Genomic DNA, 18,805 nt, shown 5'->3' with positions numbered 1-18,805 from the left:
CCGGACCAAATCTGTACCAATCATAGACATCTATGTTTCACAGGTTTGGACATCCCAGAACAGCACAGAAGAGAAAAGTACAGCACAGCACAGTTTAGTACAGTACAAAAGAGCACAGTACAGTAGAGTACAGTACAGTATAGTACAATACAGTAAATTATACTGTACTCTACGTTAGTGTGCTCAAATGTACTGTACAGTACTAAACTCTACTGTATTGTACTGAACTCTAGTCTACTGAACTGTACTGTACTGAACTATACTCTACTGTTTTCTAAGACCCGTCTTCCATATGTTTGACCAGAAATCAAAGCCTTTGCTTACTCCATTTTTTTTAGATAAAAAAATATGAAAAATGTATATATGCCTTAATGAATAAAAATGAAAATGAAAAAAAAATTGTCTCTTAGCTTTCATTTGACACCAAAGTGCTCTTATGTTAGTGCTCATGAGGCCTTTCACTTGGAAATGCCCTTGTCAGAATTCAATCCACTGTAACCACCGTGCAACCGGGAACGTTCCCAGAATAATAGCTAAAATTACCATTAAAATTCTAGTTAGGGTTTTATCTAACATTAGGATGATAACATACCAAACATACCATTCAAAGAATGTTTTTGATTACAAATAAAATAATATTACAATTAAATATCCTTGGAGTGTTGTCCTAACATTCACTAAAATGTTGTGCACAACATCTGTAACAACCACAAAAGAACATTCCCCGAACCCAAACATTCTCATTAGGTTTACAGGTAATGTAATAACACAATGTACCAGTAAAGTTTTTAGAACAGTGTTATTATTACTAACATACTGCTGCAACAAAATGTGAGAGCAACATTCTGGGAACATTCTTGCAACATCAGGAAAATGTTTTACACAAACATTGTGTAATCATCAGTCCAACTGGACAGTTTTTGTGTTATGAGAATATTTTCCACAACCTAACGAATGTTTTGGGAACTTTCACAGAACCAATTTTGGTGTGCAGGGCATATTGTTCAGGGACATTACAATAAATCCTAAGCTCTTTTTTGCTTGTACTATAGAGAGCTCACTTCCTTGCCTCCCTCTCACACACATATTTTTTAGAACAAAAATAGGACAGCAGTCTTAAATTTACATTCACACGCACAAATTTACTCAACATGTCATGTTCTTATCAAGGAATAAACTGCTGAATGTTGTTAGGAATATTGTTCAATCATATGCAATACACTATATGCTATATTGCTTAATTTCCTGTTACAAAAGGAATAAGCTACTAGCAAACATTGTGACAACCAACCCCCATACTGTGTGACAACCCACCCCACAATGGGTCTGGTTGTCACAAGTGGACAGAGAGTTTGATGGGTTATAACTAACTCCATGTTGGAATAAGATATGCAGGATAAAACGGGACCCCATTTCAACCAAAGACCTTGGTCTTTCTCATAATATTGAAAAGACTCTTGTAAGATAAACTGGTGCTGACAAATACACACAACAATAAAAAGTGTGACAACCAACACCCGTCTCCCAATAAGAAAAGCCACGTATGTATGTAAAAGCCACTTATGTATGTAAATTGATTGATTTGGAAACGACAATTTTGGAAAATATATCCTGATGGGTTTATGTGAATAAAACGTCTCTGAATAGTCTGATATCTTTCTGAATCGGCTGTGTGTATGTGTGTGTGAGAGAGAGAGAGAGAGAGAGAGAGAGAAACCGTTCCCGTACCTTCAGCTCCACATGACAGTGCACCGGCGCCCATGTCATGCTATAACACTCCGTCTCCGTCGCCTCATTCACCTCCAAAGATATTTTAACCTCCGCCACCGAATCCCATGTATAGCAGAACTCCGTCTTATTGAGCCAGCACAGGTTCCTGACAAACGGCACTTCAATATCGGGGTTCCCCACGTTGCCCACGTCAATCTCCACATAGGTCTTGTCTTCTGTCAGTGTCTGTATGACCAGAGAGTGAGTCCGTCTCTCCCAGATTAGCCCGCTATAACTCCCCTTTAGGATCCAGTTCTTGTTGGGCTGATCCACCACTTGCCAGTATATAATCCCAATGGTCATGACGAAAAAGACTGCCACCCCGAGACAGGCAATAGCTCCCTTCCAAGTTTCGTTCATCTCCTTCAATCCCGTATCCCATGTTACCTCAGGGATGGGGCTAGGGTTCCTATTTCGAGCATGAGGCATGTTTGTTTTGAAATGATCAAGAATCAAATTGAAAAAATGAAGAAAAAATCTCTGCAAGTGGTTGTTGAAAAGCTTGGGTGCCTCATCATCATGTCATGTCGGTTTCAAAGTGGCCGAACGTTTGTTAGTCTACTTTTGAACAATCTCCAACACACGGTGTTACCGCAGTTTTAGCGCAATTATGCCAGCCAGAGACAACTGGTCAAAGTGTCATGTGAGTGAAAATGGTAAAAAAAAATCCCAACGGCTGGAAAAATTAATCAGAGAAAAATTGACTTACCACATGCTGCCGCGGTTGAAAAGTGTTCCTTTTTAATGACATTGAACGCTGAGCTGTGAGTGAGCAGCCTTAACCCGGGTTTGGCAGCAATGCCTACCTAGCTCCTTAGACGCCGACTTGCTTGCCCTGCGGTTTTTGCCCGGGTCTGACGTAACGCCAGGCTGTTTCTTCAGAAAGGTAGAGTAGAGAAGATATAGTGATAAGGGAACCGGTAGACGCGAGGAGCTGGGCTTGACAGGCAGTCCCAGAGCAGCCGGTTGGGGCGAGCAGGCCATTGGCGGTGGGGAGTGACCGGTGCTCGCTCCCCTTGCATGCGCTCCAACTGGCAGGCTCGCCATTGCACGTTTTTACAACACTGCGCTTAAGTTAATATCACCCGAATAAATATTAATTTGGAGAGGGGTAAAATTGTGTTGCTTAACCATTTTTGGAACTCAATGTCTTTAGGTTGCAATTGACTTTCTATGGAGTAGGCCTAGGCCTATAGTGGGCGAAACATCAACAAGTAGGCTACATTTGGCCAGTTGCAATTAAAATTGACCTTAAAAGCCGATATTCACAAGCTATCTGGATGTTTATGTTGCTTGCAACAAAGTTGCAACTGGGTTGGTCAGTGTCTCAACCCCCCAAAATTTCCTGCAATTTAGTTGAATTGCATCACAAGAAATATAAATCAATCATAGAGCAATAGCCTAATGGTCACTTTTTGTATGCACTAACCCTGCCATGGCTCGTTGGTTAAAAGTCTATTAGGAAATGAATGGGTTTTTCTGTAGGGTTTTTGGATAAATGCTGAAAATAAGGTATGTGATAAAAACAGGTGTAGGAGATCTTATACATTTTGTTCTATGACAATCTTCTTCAGCTAACATAACTTTTTGTGAATTTTTAAGCATTTATGTAATCAAAACAAGCACCTAAAGGCTTCATAATTCATATAGGTCATGTTAACTGACTGATATTATCTCATAGAACAAAATGTGTAAGATTTAAGTCTGTGTTAACCGCAGACCTTATTTTTGACGTTTATCATAAAACCCCATTCTTATCACATTAATTTCCCCCATACAGTATGAATGGCTGATGAACCAGAGGTAACTCATTTCCATTTTTTAGGACCACAAGCTGGTCAGCTCTATACCATTCTGTTCGGAACCCATTTGTCATGTCAACACAGCTGTTACTGCTGCTGCAAAACACAACAAAAGAGATATGCCAAATGGGAAATGTATAAAAAATTCTAGACCCCATGGTTAGTCAAGGTTTATGTACATGGTCTAGCAGTCAATAAATGTAATTTTAAAAGTGAACCCAGACCTTTCTCGTTCCAGTTTCAACTGGAATTGTCCAACGTGAACTGCACTAGCTAGATATCTAGCTTAGCTCATCGCTAGCCTGGTTAGCTAGCTAGCTTGGTAAAACATGGTTGCAAACAGGCAACATTTTGGCTAGATCGATGCTTTTACAATTACCAAATGTTTGGATAAAAAAATTATACATGAAACTGTAATAACACATGGAACTCTTTATGCCTTGGAAGAAGTGGCTCTTTATAAACTGTGTGCTTTATTACTGAACTGGAACATGGCGTAACAGACAGGCAGTCGCAGCTTCACTAACAACGTGTGTCTTGAGTGTGTTACAATTAGGTGGTGAGCCATAGCAAGCTATCTGCTTTAGTTTGGGACATGATTGATCTCTGTTGAGGGAGAAGCTGTTTTTTACATATGTGACTAGTTTTCAAAATGCGTTTTTTGACAGAAATAACTTCTGGAACATGTGAACTTTCAAGTGCCTTAGTAGCAAACTTGTATGCCATCTGTAAATACGAATACAATTGTTAAATTACGAGCCTAGTTGATTTAGCCATGGAAAAGCCAGGAACCTTCCCGCAGGCCATGATTGGATGAGATAATGGATGGGTTGGACATGCCAAAAGATGAGTTCGGATTGGTTTGTCGTCTAGCACGCTTCTGTCCATAATGAGCTGCTCAGTAGGTGTAGGTAATCCTTTCTAACTGGGATTTTTTTTAAACACACCTCTCCACTTTCTGGAGGACCACATTTTGAAATCACTGGAAGCAGAGTATGATAGCTAAGGAGATGGAGAAAATTCAGGCGTTTGATTGCAAATGTGGAAGGAGTCGAAAAGAGAACACAGAAGGCTGTTGTATAAAACACCTCTCTGGAATACATCTTCAAACTAAAGGCAACCATGGCATCTATGACAGAAAAGGAGAAGCCTTCATTCATGTTTACAGGTGAAAGAGTCTAGCTAGCTACATTTTCAGATATTATAATTTTCAATTTTGTCAGAGAGTCGTTTTTCATTGCAAGTTAAAGCGTACTGTTAGCTAGCTAGCTAACGTTAACTGGCTTGCTCGCTAGCTAACATTACATGTATGATCTATGCAGTACTAGTATTAGTGTTTTTTTGAATTTCTAGTTATAGCCTAATGTTAGCTAGCTAGCTAACATTGAACCTAGTTTGTTAGCGTTTAGCTACCTGTAGATTCATGCAGGGTAGTATTGTTATGAGTTGAGATTATAGTTCATTGTTTAACTAGCTAGCTACATGTCTAAACAAAAGACTCCACTATGCAAGTAACCATTTCACTGTACCATTTACACCTTCTGTATCCTGTGCATGTGAGAAATAAACTTTGATTTTATTTGATATAGTGTGTGTTTACCAGAGACAGTAATGTGAAGAACAACATTACCCGCACCAAAGTCAAATTAGGATATAACGTTAGGCCAACGAGACAGAGTCCATGTTCTAAAATTATTTCAGTAGAATGCCCTGCTTTTATTTCTTCACACTCACAACTGTAAGCTATTTTCTTTAATATTCTGTAACTTGTAAATAATGATCTTGTTGTGAGTTTATTTTCCTGTAATATTGAACTGTATACAGACATGTTGACAGACGTAGTATAAGCCAGCCTTTAGTCTTGAAATCTTTGGTTGTTTAGTACACGAATGTACTCACTGTTTAGCACATGGCCTCACATGTGAATCCTTAAAGAGATGAGTGGTTGTATGTATATATGTTCAGAACTTTTGTGAAATAGCACAGTTACAAATAGAAATCAAACTGGATGGACATCAGAAATAGAGGAAGGACTAAAAACAAACAAAATATAACTATTGTAAAATAGATTGTGTCTGTAAAATGTGTATAAGATATATAAACGGAAGGTAGAAGCCTAAGTGTTTATTGGTTTACTCTAATTGGGGGAAGGGTGGTAGGGTTTGCAGGGAATAATAAAGGTATATTCAAAAAAAAGTATGTATGTCTATATAGGTATGTGTATGTATATATGTGTATATGTATGCATGCGTGTATGTATATGGATGTATATATTTACCCAAAAAATATATGGGGGATTGGAAATGATGCAGACAATTACATTGATGGAAGCAACATTCTTTCCGCAATATTAAGCTGATCCACCCCTTAAAATAAAAAATAAAAAAATGAAGAGATGGGTGGGGGTAAGGCTTAATACAAATATTGATGATTGATGCTGAATGTGTGTAGACAAAGAAGAACTCTCCAGTAGGCGTACGAAAATATTCAAGGGACATTTTCTCAAAAGTGGGGTTACAAGGTTATCAACTTTCAAAGCATAATTACTTTCCCATTGTTCCTCAACTGTTGTGTATGATATACAATTTTCTAGCGCTTAATCTGTACTTTTATTCAATGTAAAAAACACAATTTCAAATGTTGCTACATAAGACCGAATCGAGCCAGTTGGTCAGATATTGTGTATACAGTGCCTTCGGAAAGTATTCAGACCCCTTAACCTTTTCCACATTTTGCTAAGTTACAGCCTCATTCTAAAATTGATTTGTTTTTAAATTCTCAGCAATCTACACACAATACCCCATATTGACAAAGCGAAAACAGCTTTTTAGACATTTTTGCAAATCTATTAAAATATATTAGTATTCAGACCCTTTGCTATGAGGCTCGAAATTTAGCTCAGGTGCATCCTGTTTCCATTGATCATCCTTGAGATGTTTCTACAACTTGATTAGAGTCCATCTGTGGTAAATTGAATTGATTGGACATGATTTGGAAAGGCACAAACCTTTCTATATAAGGTCCCACAGTTGACAGTGCATGTCAGAGCAAAAACCAAGCCATGAGGTCGAATGAATTGTCCGTAGAGCTCCGAGACAGGATTGTGTTGAAGCACAGATCTGGGGAAGGGTACCAAAAAATGTCTTTAGCATTGAAGGTACCCAAGAACACAGTGGCCTCCGTAATTCTTAAATGAAAAAAGTTTAGAACCACCAAGACTCGTTCTAGAGCTGGCCAGCCGGCCAAACTGAGCAATCTGGGGAGAAGGGCCTTGGTCAGGGAGGTGACCAATAACACGGTGGTCACTCTGACAGAGCTCTAGAGTTCTTCTGTGGAGATGGGAGAACCTTCCAGAAGGACAACCATCTCTGCAGCACTCCACCAATCAGGCATTTATGGTAGAGTGGCCAGGCGGAAGCCAACTCCTCAGTAAAAGACACATGACAACCTGCTTGGAGTTTACCAAAAGGCACTTGAAGACTCTCAGATGATGAGAAACAAGATTCTCTGGTCTGATGAAACCAAGATTGAACTCTTTGGCCTGAATGCCAAGCATCACATCTGGAGGAAACCTGGCACCATCCCTAAGGTGAAGCATGGTGGTGGCAGCATCATGCTGTGGGAATGCTTTTCAGCAGCAGGGACTGGGAGACTAGTCAGGATCAAGGCAGGGATGAACAGAGCAAAGTACAGAGAGATCGTTGATGAAAACTTGCTCCAGAGTGCTCCGGACCTCAGACTGGGGCGAAGGTTCCCCTTCCACCAGGACAACGACCCTAAGCACACAGCCAAGACAATGCAGGAGTGGCTTCGGAACAAGTCTTAGAATGTCCTTGAGTGGCCCAGCCAGAGCCCGGACTTGAACCAGATCGAACATCTCTGGAGAGACCTGAAAATAGCTGTGCAGCAACACTCCCCATCCAACCTGACAGAGCTTGAGAGGATCTGCAGAGAAGAATGTGAGACTCCCCAAATAGAGGTGTGCCAAGCTTGTAGCGTCATACCCAAGAAGACTTGATGCTGTAATCGCTGCCTAAGGTGTTTCAACAAAGTACTGAGTAAAGGGTCTGAATACTTACAGTTGAAGTCAGAAGTTTACATACATCTTAGCCAAATACATTTCAACTCAGTTTTTCACAATTCCTGACATTTAATCCTAGTAAAAATTTGGGTAGACTTCCACACGCTTCCCACAATAAGTTGGGTGAATTTTTACCCATTCCTCCTGACAGAGCTGGTGTAACTGAGTCAGGCCTCCTTGCTCGCCCACGCTTTTTCAGTTCTGCCCACAAATTTTCTATAGGATTGAGGTCAGAGGACATTTCTCAAAAAAGTATGGTCTTTGTCCCCAAATTTGTGGAGTGATTGAAAAACGAGTTGTAATGACTCCAACCTAAGTGTATGTAAACCTCCGACTTCAACTGTTATATTTGTTATTTTTTGTAAATTTGCAAAAATTCAAAAAGTCCGTTTTTGCTTTGTCATTATGGGATATTATGTGTAGACTAATGAGGGAAAAAACGATTTAATCAATTTTAGAATAAGGCTGTAAGTAACCCAAAAGGGGGAGAAAGTCAAGGCGTCTGAATACTTTCCGAAGGCACTGTATTTGTTTCATCTGAACACATTTACATGTGTTGGCAATGTTTTTTCTTGCACATTTTTGCAAAATACTTACTTTTATGTTTGCTAGCTGGACAGGCAAACGCTGCCGAGTACTAAACTGTAAACCAATAAAAACGTGTGTACTATCCATGGTGCGATCTCTGCTGATCACGTCTGCTAATCACTTCATCCATACCTATGGTAGTAGACAGCTGGTGACAGCCAGAGTTCTGTATATAATTATGGGATGCTCATGTTTCCACCCTAACAATGGGAGTCATTGTCCCAAAGGCGGGAAGGAGGTGACAAGCTTAGGTCCAAAATAAGCACATAGAAATGTATTGGGCTTATTTTGGAAAGATTTTGGCGATAGTGAAACCTCTCGCTACACCTCTTCCTGTCCGTGACAGACTGCTATCAGGTAGTCTCTTTTATTTACTGTATTGTTAACTTGACTATTTAGTTATTTGTACCTGATACCATCAATGCAAGCTGTAAAATGACCCTTTTTAAAAATTTCGCCTAAAATGACATACCCAAATCTAACTGCCTGTAGCTCAGGACCTGAAGCATGGATATGCATATTCTTGATGCCATTTGAAAGGACACACTTTGAAGTTTGTGGAAATGTGAAATTAATGTAGGAGAATATAACACATTAGATCTGGTGAAAGATAATACAAACAAAATAACATGCGTTTTCAATTTTTTTTAATCGTATCATCTTTGAAATGCAAGAGAAAGGCCATACACTCAGATAGGATTTTAGGCGTAATTTAGATGTTGTCCAAATGATGGCAGCAGTGTGTGTGCAAAGTGTCAGACTGATCCAGTGAAGAATTACATCACTACACAACATTTTGTATCAAGTCTGCCAGGAATTTGCCCAAATGTGCCAAATTGGTGAATATACATTTTCAAGTATATAATTATAGAGAACATACAAAAATGCTATGGTAATAAAAAAATGAAGTTTACACACTCACAGGAATGTCATACATGATGGATCATTAGCTTCCCTACAGAAAATACACTAACCTTCACACATCTAGATGGCCAGGCGGGGGGTGGAGCCAGAGACATCAGTGGGGTCAAACTGTAAAACCCAGTTCCTACATTTGAATATAAACATTTCTTTTTTTCAAACAAAACTACACAAATGTTTTTCTCTGGGGCCCTCAGGATGAAAAATCAGAGCAAGATTACTGAATGTAAGTACATTATTTACCTTCAGAAGTGAATGTATCAAACCAGTTGCCGTGATAAAACTGTTTTGTTGTTGTGCACTATCCTCAAACAATAGCATGGTATTTTTTGTTGTTGTTGTACTAGCTACAGTAAATTGGATACTACAGTTAGATTAACAATAATTTAAGCTTTCTGCCAATATAAGACATGTCCATGTCCCGGAATTGGCTGTTGTTTACAAAGTCATTCTAGTAACATTATCACATATTGAGCAACAACTGTCCCGGTTTAGGGACACCAATCCTGCAGAGGTTAAAACGCAGCAACCTTATTAATGTAGCTAGCTTGCTAGTTATCTAGCTAGTTACAACAAGTAGATCATTTTCTTGCTAGAAGGAGCATGTTTATTCCATTTAATAAATTAAGATGACAAAATATATAAGACAAATAGTGTAAAGAAAACACAGTCATCAAGGCAGGACCCACTAATTGAATTCATACTGATAAATAAGAAATCCTACATTATCTCTGTCAGTAGTTGGGGTAGGATGACTGCAGAGCACCCTGCCTGGGATAGTCAGTATGTTCATTTTCTAGCTCACAAACTAAATACATTCCTTTGCTGTGATTTGATTAATTCTTGTCTCTCACTTTTGTCTCACATTATCTATTCAGCTTTGCTGTGTCCTGCTCCCAGAGATCAACCAAGTGCTATTCAACAAGCATGGGCTGATTCCCTTTCAGGAACTCAGGCTTTCTCGCAGAGTTCTCATCTCTGGACCACACAAGCTTTAGATTGCATTCTGCTAAGGCACTTGTCTCTCTCTCTAAATCAGACAGCTACAAAGCCTTCAGAAAGTATTCATACCCCGTGATTTATTCTACATTTTGTTGTGTTAGAGCCTGAATTCAAAATGAATTAAATAGATTTTTCTTCTGACCCATCTAAACACAATACCCCATAATGAAGATGAAATACAGAAATATCTAATTTACATAAATATTCACACCCCTGAGTCAATACTTTGTAGAAGCACCTTTGGCAGCGATTACAGCTGTGAGTATTTCTGGGTTTTGTTCTGTGCCAGATACAGAAAGACTTGTGCTCCTGAGTGGCGCAGAGGTCTAAAGCACTGCATCTCTGTGCTGCACAGTTACATTAGCAGCACCTACTGTGTCTACTCTCTCACCTTACATTTACAGATGCAGAGAACAAGTATTTAAGTCTGGAACTTTTGCACTCTCCCACAACTTTGAGTACTCTGACCTGTTCATTATGGTTTCACTGCACCTTGTATCAACTTCAAACTCCACATCTGACTTTCAATTTCAATGTGATATGAGCCACTTTTGGAAAATAAGGTCAGTGTACACTGTAAATGTATCCTCCTATTCTTCCTCTTTGTTTGTTCATCTTCCCTGCTGATGTGATGTATCCCATGCTTTTTCACTCATTTTCCTTGCTTTTGCTTTCCTCCCCCTTTTGGGTTGGAACTCTCTGAAGGTGATTTTGCCCTACATGCTCGTTGATATGTCCTTATTTACCACAATTATGTAACTTTTCATCCTGAAAACATCACTCACTTGCCATGTGATCACCTTTACATCTGTAACATGTTTTCATGAGCTCACCTCGTGTTGGTTCCTCTCTTTGACGCATGCTTAGCTTGTGCACACTTCCCTGGCCTGTCCCTTGCTTCCAAGTCACAGCACTGTCCACACATTTCCCCTGGATTTCTTTTACATCCTTGTTGGCAATCTCCATTGCTGGAACAAGGTCCAATGCTCTATCAAACATAAGACAAGTCTTGGATAATAACTTCAGTTGAATTTGGTCATTGGTTATGCCACAGACCAGCCTATCTCTCAGCAATTCCTTCAGATTGTTCCTATAATTACAATCTTGTGCAAGTGCTACATAGTCCACAACACTCTTATCTGCATTTCTGTTCCTTTAATTACACTTAAACCTTTCCACAATCTCACTTGGCTTCGGGTTGAAATGTGCTTTTAGCAAGTCCACTTGCTCATCAAATCTCCAGGATTACCAGGACTAAGCAGATTTCTCGTAGATTGTAGGTTTGGCTTCCCACTAAACTCAACAGAATAGCTATTTTCTCTCCATTATCTTCTATTTTGTTCGACTCTAAAAAATGACCAAGCACTTCACACTATTCCTCCCATGCTTGCGTCTGATGATCAAAGGTAGATACCGATCCTACCGCGGCACCCCTTTCTCTCTTAGTAACTAGCTTTAGCCTTCTAGCTCGTGAAGTCCCTGGAACGTGAAACTTGAAATGTTCATGTACCAGACGTTATTTTCATTGACCTTTTACCTCGTTGCCACATGTAATAACCAATGGAAAAACATTGTTTGAACAAATTAGAAATTCCAAGAAGTTATCCCTTCTTTTTATAATGACAATTAGAGATATATGCATCTGATTGCAGAAAGCAAGAGACATTTTAAACACGTTCATGCCTAATCACATTCAGAGTTCATATCCAAGGTAATAACAATATTTGAATAATCACGCAATTTTGCTTGGAACCCAATGTGTCTGTGTTCGAGCGAATGGTTGGCATTGTATTTTATGCATTGTAATAGTAGGACCCAATAAACGTTGTTTCGTGACAAACAAGTGTTAGATTATCCTCCATGTCAAATGAACCCTTGATGCACAAAGTGGGTAAGTGGGCCAAAAAGTGTATATATGTGTTAAAAGACAAAAATAATGAACACTTTTTCTTGGTAACTATGAGAAGTGTAGCTTTTCCTTAACCAGCCCTGTGTCAACAGAGGGGACCAGTCAATTAAAGGTGTTGGGGTATGATTTAGAAGCGTTGTGTTGGGGTATGACTTACAAGCGTTTGGGGCCTGGAATGTTTTTTATGACCGGTTTGAAGGGTCATGTGGGGGTATATGTGGCTTGCAGATGGTGGCATTTGCAGGTGTTTTGTCTGTCAACAGCTATTGTGTCTGGAATCACAGTGCAATATAGCTGAAGTCCTGTCACTCCGCTTGTCACAGTAATACTGTGGTCTGGGGACATGCACATTACCACACGCATGTCCTGTTGAAGCACACCCATAGAGCACACCCATAGAGCTACATACCGGTACTCACATTACCATGGTAGTCTACTTACACACCATCATCGGCGATCACTTAAGTCAAGTATTATTGTCCTCCATGGTGTCTTCTAGTTGTGGGTCTTCAGATGGCTGTAGAGGCCAATCCAGGAGCCACATATTTTGGTGCAGTGTGGGCAGGGGTGGTGGTTGGGCCTTCCTGGTTGGGCCTCTACTTGTGTAGCTGCCACTTCTCCTCCGCGGCATGGTGGATATCTTTTTTGTGTAGTGCAATTCCCTCTTGAGTGTTTTTTCTTCAGTTGTGTCTGTTTAGTGCAGTGTCCTGTAGACCAGGAGTTTCATTTGGACCTGTAGGTCCAGCCAGGTCACCCGTGATACAAGTCAGTATTCGACGTCCATCCATGTCTGAGGACGTCGGGAGATGTCGTAGAAACCAGCCACTAGGGGCAACAGGGAGCACTGTTACCTTCAAGTAGGTTTCGGTTTTGCTAGATCTTTGTGGACAGGGATGCCAGATGGGTGTAAGAATCTGCCGCTGATGCCAAAGGTTGTGTGTTCAAATCCAGCAATAGAAAGTTGATTTAAAAATGTTTGTTTTAAGCCTATCCCAAATCTTAACCCTTACCATAACAATTTGGATGTAATGCCTTAACTTATCCATAACCTTAAAAATTCTGATTTTATGACTAAAACTAACCTTAAACACTTTGACATTTGATGTTTGGAAGAACTTCGAAATTTGACGTTTGAGAAACATGGATGAACATCATTCTGACATGAGAGTTAGTTGTATAGGTCATGGTATTCAAACACAAATGTTCTTTGTCTTGCATAAGCTCCATTGGCACAACTCAGGGGATAGTTTATTGTCGAGTCAATGTTGGCTTTGGAGAAGATAAGGCTGTCGAGGTATGGGAAGTGATCCACATTTTCAAGGGTGTTATCGTCAACCTGTATTGTTGGTGGAGTAGAGGGCTTGTTGGGTGGTGGTTGGGGAAGATTTTAGTCTTCTTTAAATTCAAGGCTAGACCCAGGAGCCTGTATGACTTGGCAATGGCATCCAGGAAACACTGAAGGTCTTCTTCGGAGTCTGCTGTGATGACATTGTTGTCGGCATAATGAAGCCCCATGAGGTTGAATAGCCTGCCATCTTTCCGGTACAGGATTTGAATTCCCTGTGGCAGGTATTGGCCAACAAGGTGGAGGATGGCAGCAATGAAGATTGCAAACAGGGTGGGCATGATGATGCAGCCCTGTTTGACCTCTGTCTCTACAATGAAAGGGCCTGAGCCGCTGTTGCTGAGCACTGTGGCAGACATGTCATCATGAAGCAGTCTCAGTATTCTGACAAGCTTGTCACGGAAGCCGTATTTTGAGAGTATCCGTCAGAGAGCGTGGCGGTCAACTGTGTTGAAGGCTTTTGTAAGGTCTATGAAGGCCATGTGTAATGGTTGCATTTCTCTTGTAGTTGGCGTGCTGTGAAAATCATATCTGCAGTACCTCTGGATGGGCGGAAGCTGCACTGCGATTCTGAGAGTACTTCCTCAGGCAGGGGTAGCATTCGGTTGGCAAAAACATGTGCAATTACTTTGCGTGTGGTTGACAGGAGAGACATGCCTCTGTAGTTCCCACACTCTGCCCTGTCTCCCATTTTGAAGATGGACACTATCAGAGCATGCCTGAGCTCTGAAGGTAGTTCTTTCTTGTCCCAGATCTTCAGGAGCAGGGCAGGTATGTGGTGCAGGAGCTCTGGTCTGTCTTCCTTTAGGATTTCTGCTGGAACCCTGTCTTGTCTGGCGGCCTTGTTGTTTCTCAGGGTCCTGATGGCATCTTGCACCTCGGTCACACTGGGAGGATCCCCCATGTCACCATATCTGGGGGATTTGGTTGATAACCTTCAAATCATCGGTGCTGTTGTGGTTGAGGAGTTCTAGAAAGTGATCTCTCCATCAGGTGTTGATTGCCTCATTGTCCTTCAGCAATGTTTGTCCATCCTTAGAGTGCAGGGGGTTTATGTCGCAGTAGCTTGGACCATACACTGACTTGGTGGCACTGAAGAAGCCTCTGGAATCACCGGTGTCTGCCAGCCATTGGATTTCCAGGGCTTTTTCAGTCCACCACATGTTCTTGACCTTTTTGAAGGGGGAGTGTTAAAACATTTGATTGAAATACTTGGAGTTTGCACAAGTCTCTCCATTTCTCTTTTCTTTAAAGGCTAATGGGAGATGTTGTTAAAGATGGCCTTGATGTTCTCTATTGTGATTTATATATACATTTGCATTATGTCATCTTCTCTGTTGCTTGTCCTGACACACTTTTGGTAGTTTAGAAAAAGGAAGATTTTCTTTAAACTAAGCAACATGGACAATTTGAATTTCCATTTTCTTTAAACTAAGCAACATGGACAATCTGATGTCTCAGCCTGCGCTGGACATCAGCCTTAGCTTTGGAGCGAGCCTCTCTTTTGGCCTTGAAATTGATGTCGTTCTGCCAGGCACAAAAGGCTTTCCTTTTTTTGTCATGAGCTGCTCTATTTCTGTGTCATTCTCATCAAACCAGTCCTGTTGTTTGTTTGATTTGAGCAGACCCCAGTGTTCTCCGATATCCTCTGGATACTCCTGTAGGAGTTTTTCAGCAAGCGAGGCCTGGAGGTGTTGCCGAGTCTGCGTCTTGTAAACTGACCTCTTCTGCACTAGTCTGATGGACATTATGGAGCAGATAAGACAATGATCTGTCCAATAGTCATCTGTGCTGATCATGGCCTTTATGATGTCTATGTCACGGCAGTCCCTAGCTCGAACAACGATATAATCTTCTCAGAGTATCGCCACCTTGCCTTGGTGGAGAAGCTTACACAGTTCCAATGATCCCGAGAGCAATGCCGTCTGGAGCTAAGCTAGTTCCTGGTAGGTTCACCCATGGTGGTAAGGTCAAGGGGGAGGTTCCAATCAAGACCTCAACAGTGGAGCAGGTAGAAGATTATGTATGGCAAGTCACAATGGCTGTAAAGGTGGAGGAAGGCTGCAGCAGAGAAGGGTCCCCAGTCGTTTTGGAGTCCATGTCAAAACGACCCCCATCTATCAAGGACCGTGTGGTGGCTGCACGTTCATCAGTCTCTCCATGTTAAACAATGTCACGCACAGGCGTCCTCTAAAAGGGAATCTCCCCTAAACATCCAGGACCAAAGTCCTATGGAGTTCAGCAAGTGGAGAAGGGGGCAGGATTGTGAGATCTGAACAGTGTTCATTTTGGTACTCTTTCTTTTAGATTTAGTCTAGTCTTAGTCATTTTGACTAAAATAAAATATTTTTGTCAATTGAATAATGATTTAGTCTAGTGGGCCATTTTAGTCAACTAAATGCCCTTTAATTTTTGTTACATTTTAGTCATATCACATTTGTATTGCCTCATTAACCTATAGTAAATATAAATCACTAACTTCCATGTGCACAAACATACATAGCCTTGTCCTACCAACATATTTTTTTTGAATAACATCCTATTCTCTTACCAATAGCAGAAATATGACAAACTGTCACATCCGGACCAATATTTGTTATTGTAGTTTGGTCAGGGCGTGGCACGGGGTGTTTTTCTGTGTGTTTTGGGGTTACATTCTATGTCCTTTTTTCTATGTTTGGTATTTCTTTGTTTTGGCCTGGTATGGCTCTCAATCATGGACAGCTGTACATCGTTGTCGCTGATTGGGTGCCATACTTAAGTAGCCTGTTTTCCTTTGGGTTTTGTGGGTGGTTAATTTCTGTTTAGTTGTCTAACCTGACAGAACTGTGGGCTGTCGTTTTAGTTTCTTTGTTTATTGTGTTCTCAGTTTAATAAATTACAAGATGAGCACTAACCACGCTGCGCCTTGGTCTACTCCCTTCAACAGCCATTACACAAACATATATAATAATTATCTGGCCATGTAAATTCCTAATTCAGTCTACATAGATATTGCACATTACATACTAAACAAACAGACACACACAAGCGCAGAGAGAGAGGGACAGAGAGAGACAGATGGAGAGTGAGAGAGAGAGAGAGAGAGTAGCACAATCACCAGATGGTTCTGCAAAGTATTGGCAAAGTAGGATTGCCATTGTTATCAACGTTCAACAGACGCCGCATCAACATTGATGTCCAAAAGTAGAACAGGGGCTAATGACTGTTTCGCCCAGTCACTAAACCTTAAGTCCCAAGTCCCCCTGTGCTCGAGTCCAAGTTACCAATGATCGAGTCACGAGTCGAGTCACTATGGCTGAAGTCCGAGTCCCAGTGATTGAGTCATGGTCCAAGTTCTCATGTCTGAGTCGCTGAGTCGACATTAATTCAAAATAAAATGATTTACCCAGTCAGATATTGTGTAGTAGAAAGAGGAATTTAGTCAATAAATTGTTTGCTATCCCTTTTCCTTTCATTCTGTGCCACCAAATATTTGCATATAGGCTACTGCTAATGTTACCAGGGCCATGTTCAGTTGCAAAACGTTCTCGAATGTTGCAGATAGAAATCCCATGAATAAAGCCAATGTTATTCCTCATTCAACATGTCAGAGACGCATGTTTGTTCTACATAGCATATTTCTATCTGAACGTTCCAAAATATTGTGTCCTATAGCTAGCTAATGAGTTAACATGACTGAACAAATGGTTAATGGTCTGGTCCGCAAGTAGCCCAGTTTTGGAACGGTCTGCGACATGCTTTATGAATGTAAAATGCAGCCCGCCAATGTACGATAGAAAGAAAAAAAACATAGTGCCGGTAACATGGGTCACATTTTTTTTACGGTAATCTCTCAAGCTGTTTTCTCTGAGAGATAGAGGGAGACTTGACTACAGAACCTGGATATGGAATGCAGTGGGAGGGTTGAGCGAGACTAAAAATTAAAAGACTACTTTTATATCCTCAAGGGAGAAAAAAATCATTGCTATACTGTTGTTTTACTAGTAAACTCAATGCTAACAAAAAAACATTGTAAAGCAGCTTGTGTTTCTTAACCAGGCAAAGGGTAGCTAACTAGAAATCTGGTGGTGACTGGTTAGCTAAAGGGAAGCAAGAGAGTTGCCTGCACAATGTGTTTAATCGGAGGTGGAGCCGGAGCGGAGCTGGTCTGCATGTCTGGCTACAGTCATCACTTGCTCCCCCGCTGCTCACCAGCTGATGTAGGCTGTGTGTACCGGGTGTGGCGCGTCCTTCCCACTGCTGAACAGGACTACGTTGCATATCTGTGTTGATAATATTAATTGTGCTTATCACTGAAAAGCTCTCAATATCTCCATAAACTCTTCTCCAGTCCACGAGATAATTTTGTCTCATTTTAGTCTCGTCAATTGCCACTGAAAAATCTGTGTTTTTTATGAATATTTTAGTCACTATTTTTGTTGATGAAATTAACACTGATCTGGAAGCTCCTAGTCACGAGCTGGCACGTCAAGCGGTGGGTGTTAGATTCAATTGCTGGGCTCTTGGACTGAAGCAGAGCCCTTCGGCAGCTGCGCCCATGACTGAGCAGCCCTCTTTAGGAGCCACTGCTCACCCCAGTAGGGGAAGGGGCTAGAAAAGGTGCCCTAAAAATAGCCTGCTTCAAAAAATCCTGACTGGATCACCACGTCCAGAGGGATCACCTACATGCGGTCAGAAACAAAGGAAAATATATTTTGGAGCCTGGAATGTGTGCACCCTAATGGATGGTGCAACCAGTGATCGACCCGAGAGGAGAACTGCGATCGTAGCCAGAGAACTTAGTAGTTGCCAGATTTACCTAGCTGACCTCTCGGAAACCCATCTGGCAGATGGAGGGCAACTAAAGGAGGAGAAGGGTGTGTACACCTTCTTCTGGAAAGGGAAAGCCACTGATGAGTCCAGGATCCATGGCCTTGGAGTCGCTATCAAGAACCAGCTCATCAGCCACCTCTCTGAATTTCCCGTTAGGATCAGTGAGCATCTCATGAACATACATCTTGTTCTTGCTAACAATGAGATGGCAACAGTTTTGAGTGCCTATGCTCCAACTCTGGATTCACAGCAGGAAGTAAAAGGAGACTTTATACGACAGCTTAGACCCAACACTGTCAAGCATCCCAAATTAGGATAAAATAATTATTCTTGGGGACTTCAATGCCAGGGTTGGCCGGGATCACAACCTTTGGACAGGAACAATAGGAAAGGAAGGCATTCCCTTGAACTCAACTAGTAAACATGATGTTTGGCTGACCTTGCGGTTGTCCATTACAAACCAAAGTGTAGATAAACAATTTGCCATGGTAATAGTCCAATAACGTAGTATCTCTGGACTCTCAGAGCCATATGGCACATCCTTGGGTGGCATTTGCCGCACGTTTTGGTCA

General features: G+C 41.1%; 1 protein-coding gene across 1 annotated transcript in view; it reads right to left on the bottom strand.

The window, feature by feature from the left end:
- The window catches only part of si:ch211-236l14.4 (SITS-binding protein), an 89,966-nt gene extending 87,174 nt beyond the window's left edge, over positions 1-2,792 (bottom strand). The window contains exon 1 of the mRNA XM_014123862.3: positions 1,729-2,792. Within this exon, the coding sequence (XP_013979337.1) occupies positions 1,729-2,199 (471 nt within the window). The 5' untranslated portion in view covers positions 2,200-2,792. The remainder of the gene's footprint in view (positions 1-1,728) is intronic.
- Positions 2,793-18,805: the final 16,013 nt, after the last annotated feature.

Source organism: Salmo salar, chromosome 10 (genome assembly GCF_965601325.2).
Source record: "Salmo salar chromosome 10, fSalSal1, whole genome shotgun sequence".
In the NCBI taxonomy this organism is placed as follows: Eukaryota; Metazoa; Chordata; class Actinopteri; order Salmoniformes; family Salmonidae; genus Salmo; species Salmo salar.
This window is presented reverse-complemented; position numbering and strand designations above follow the sequence as displayed.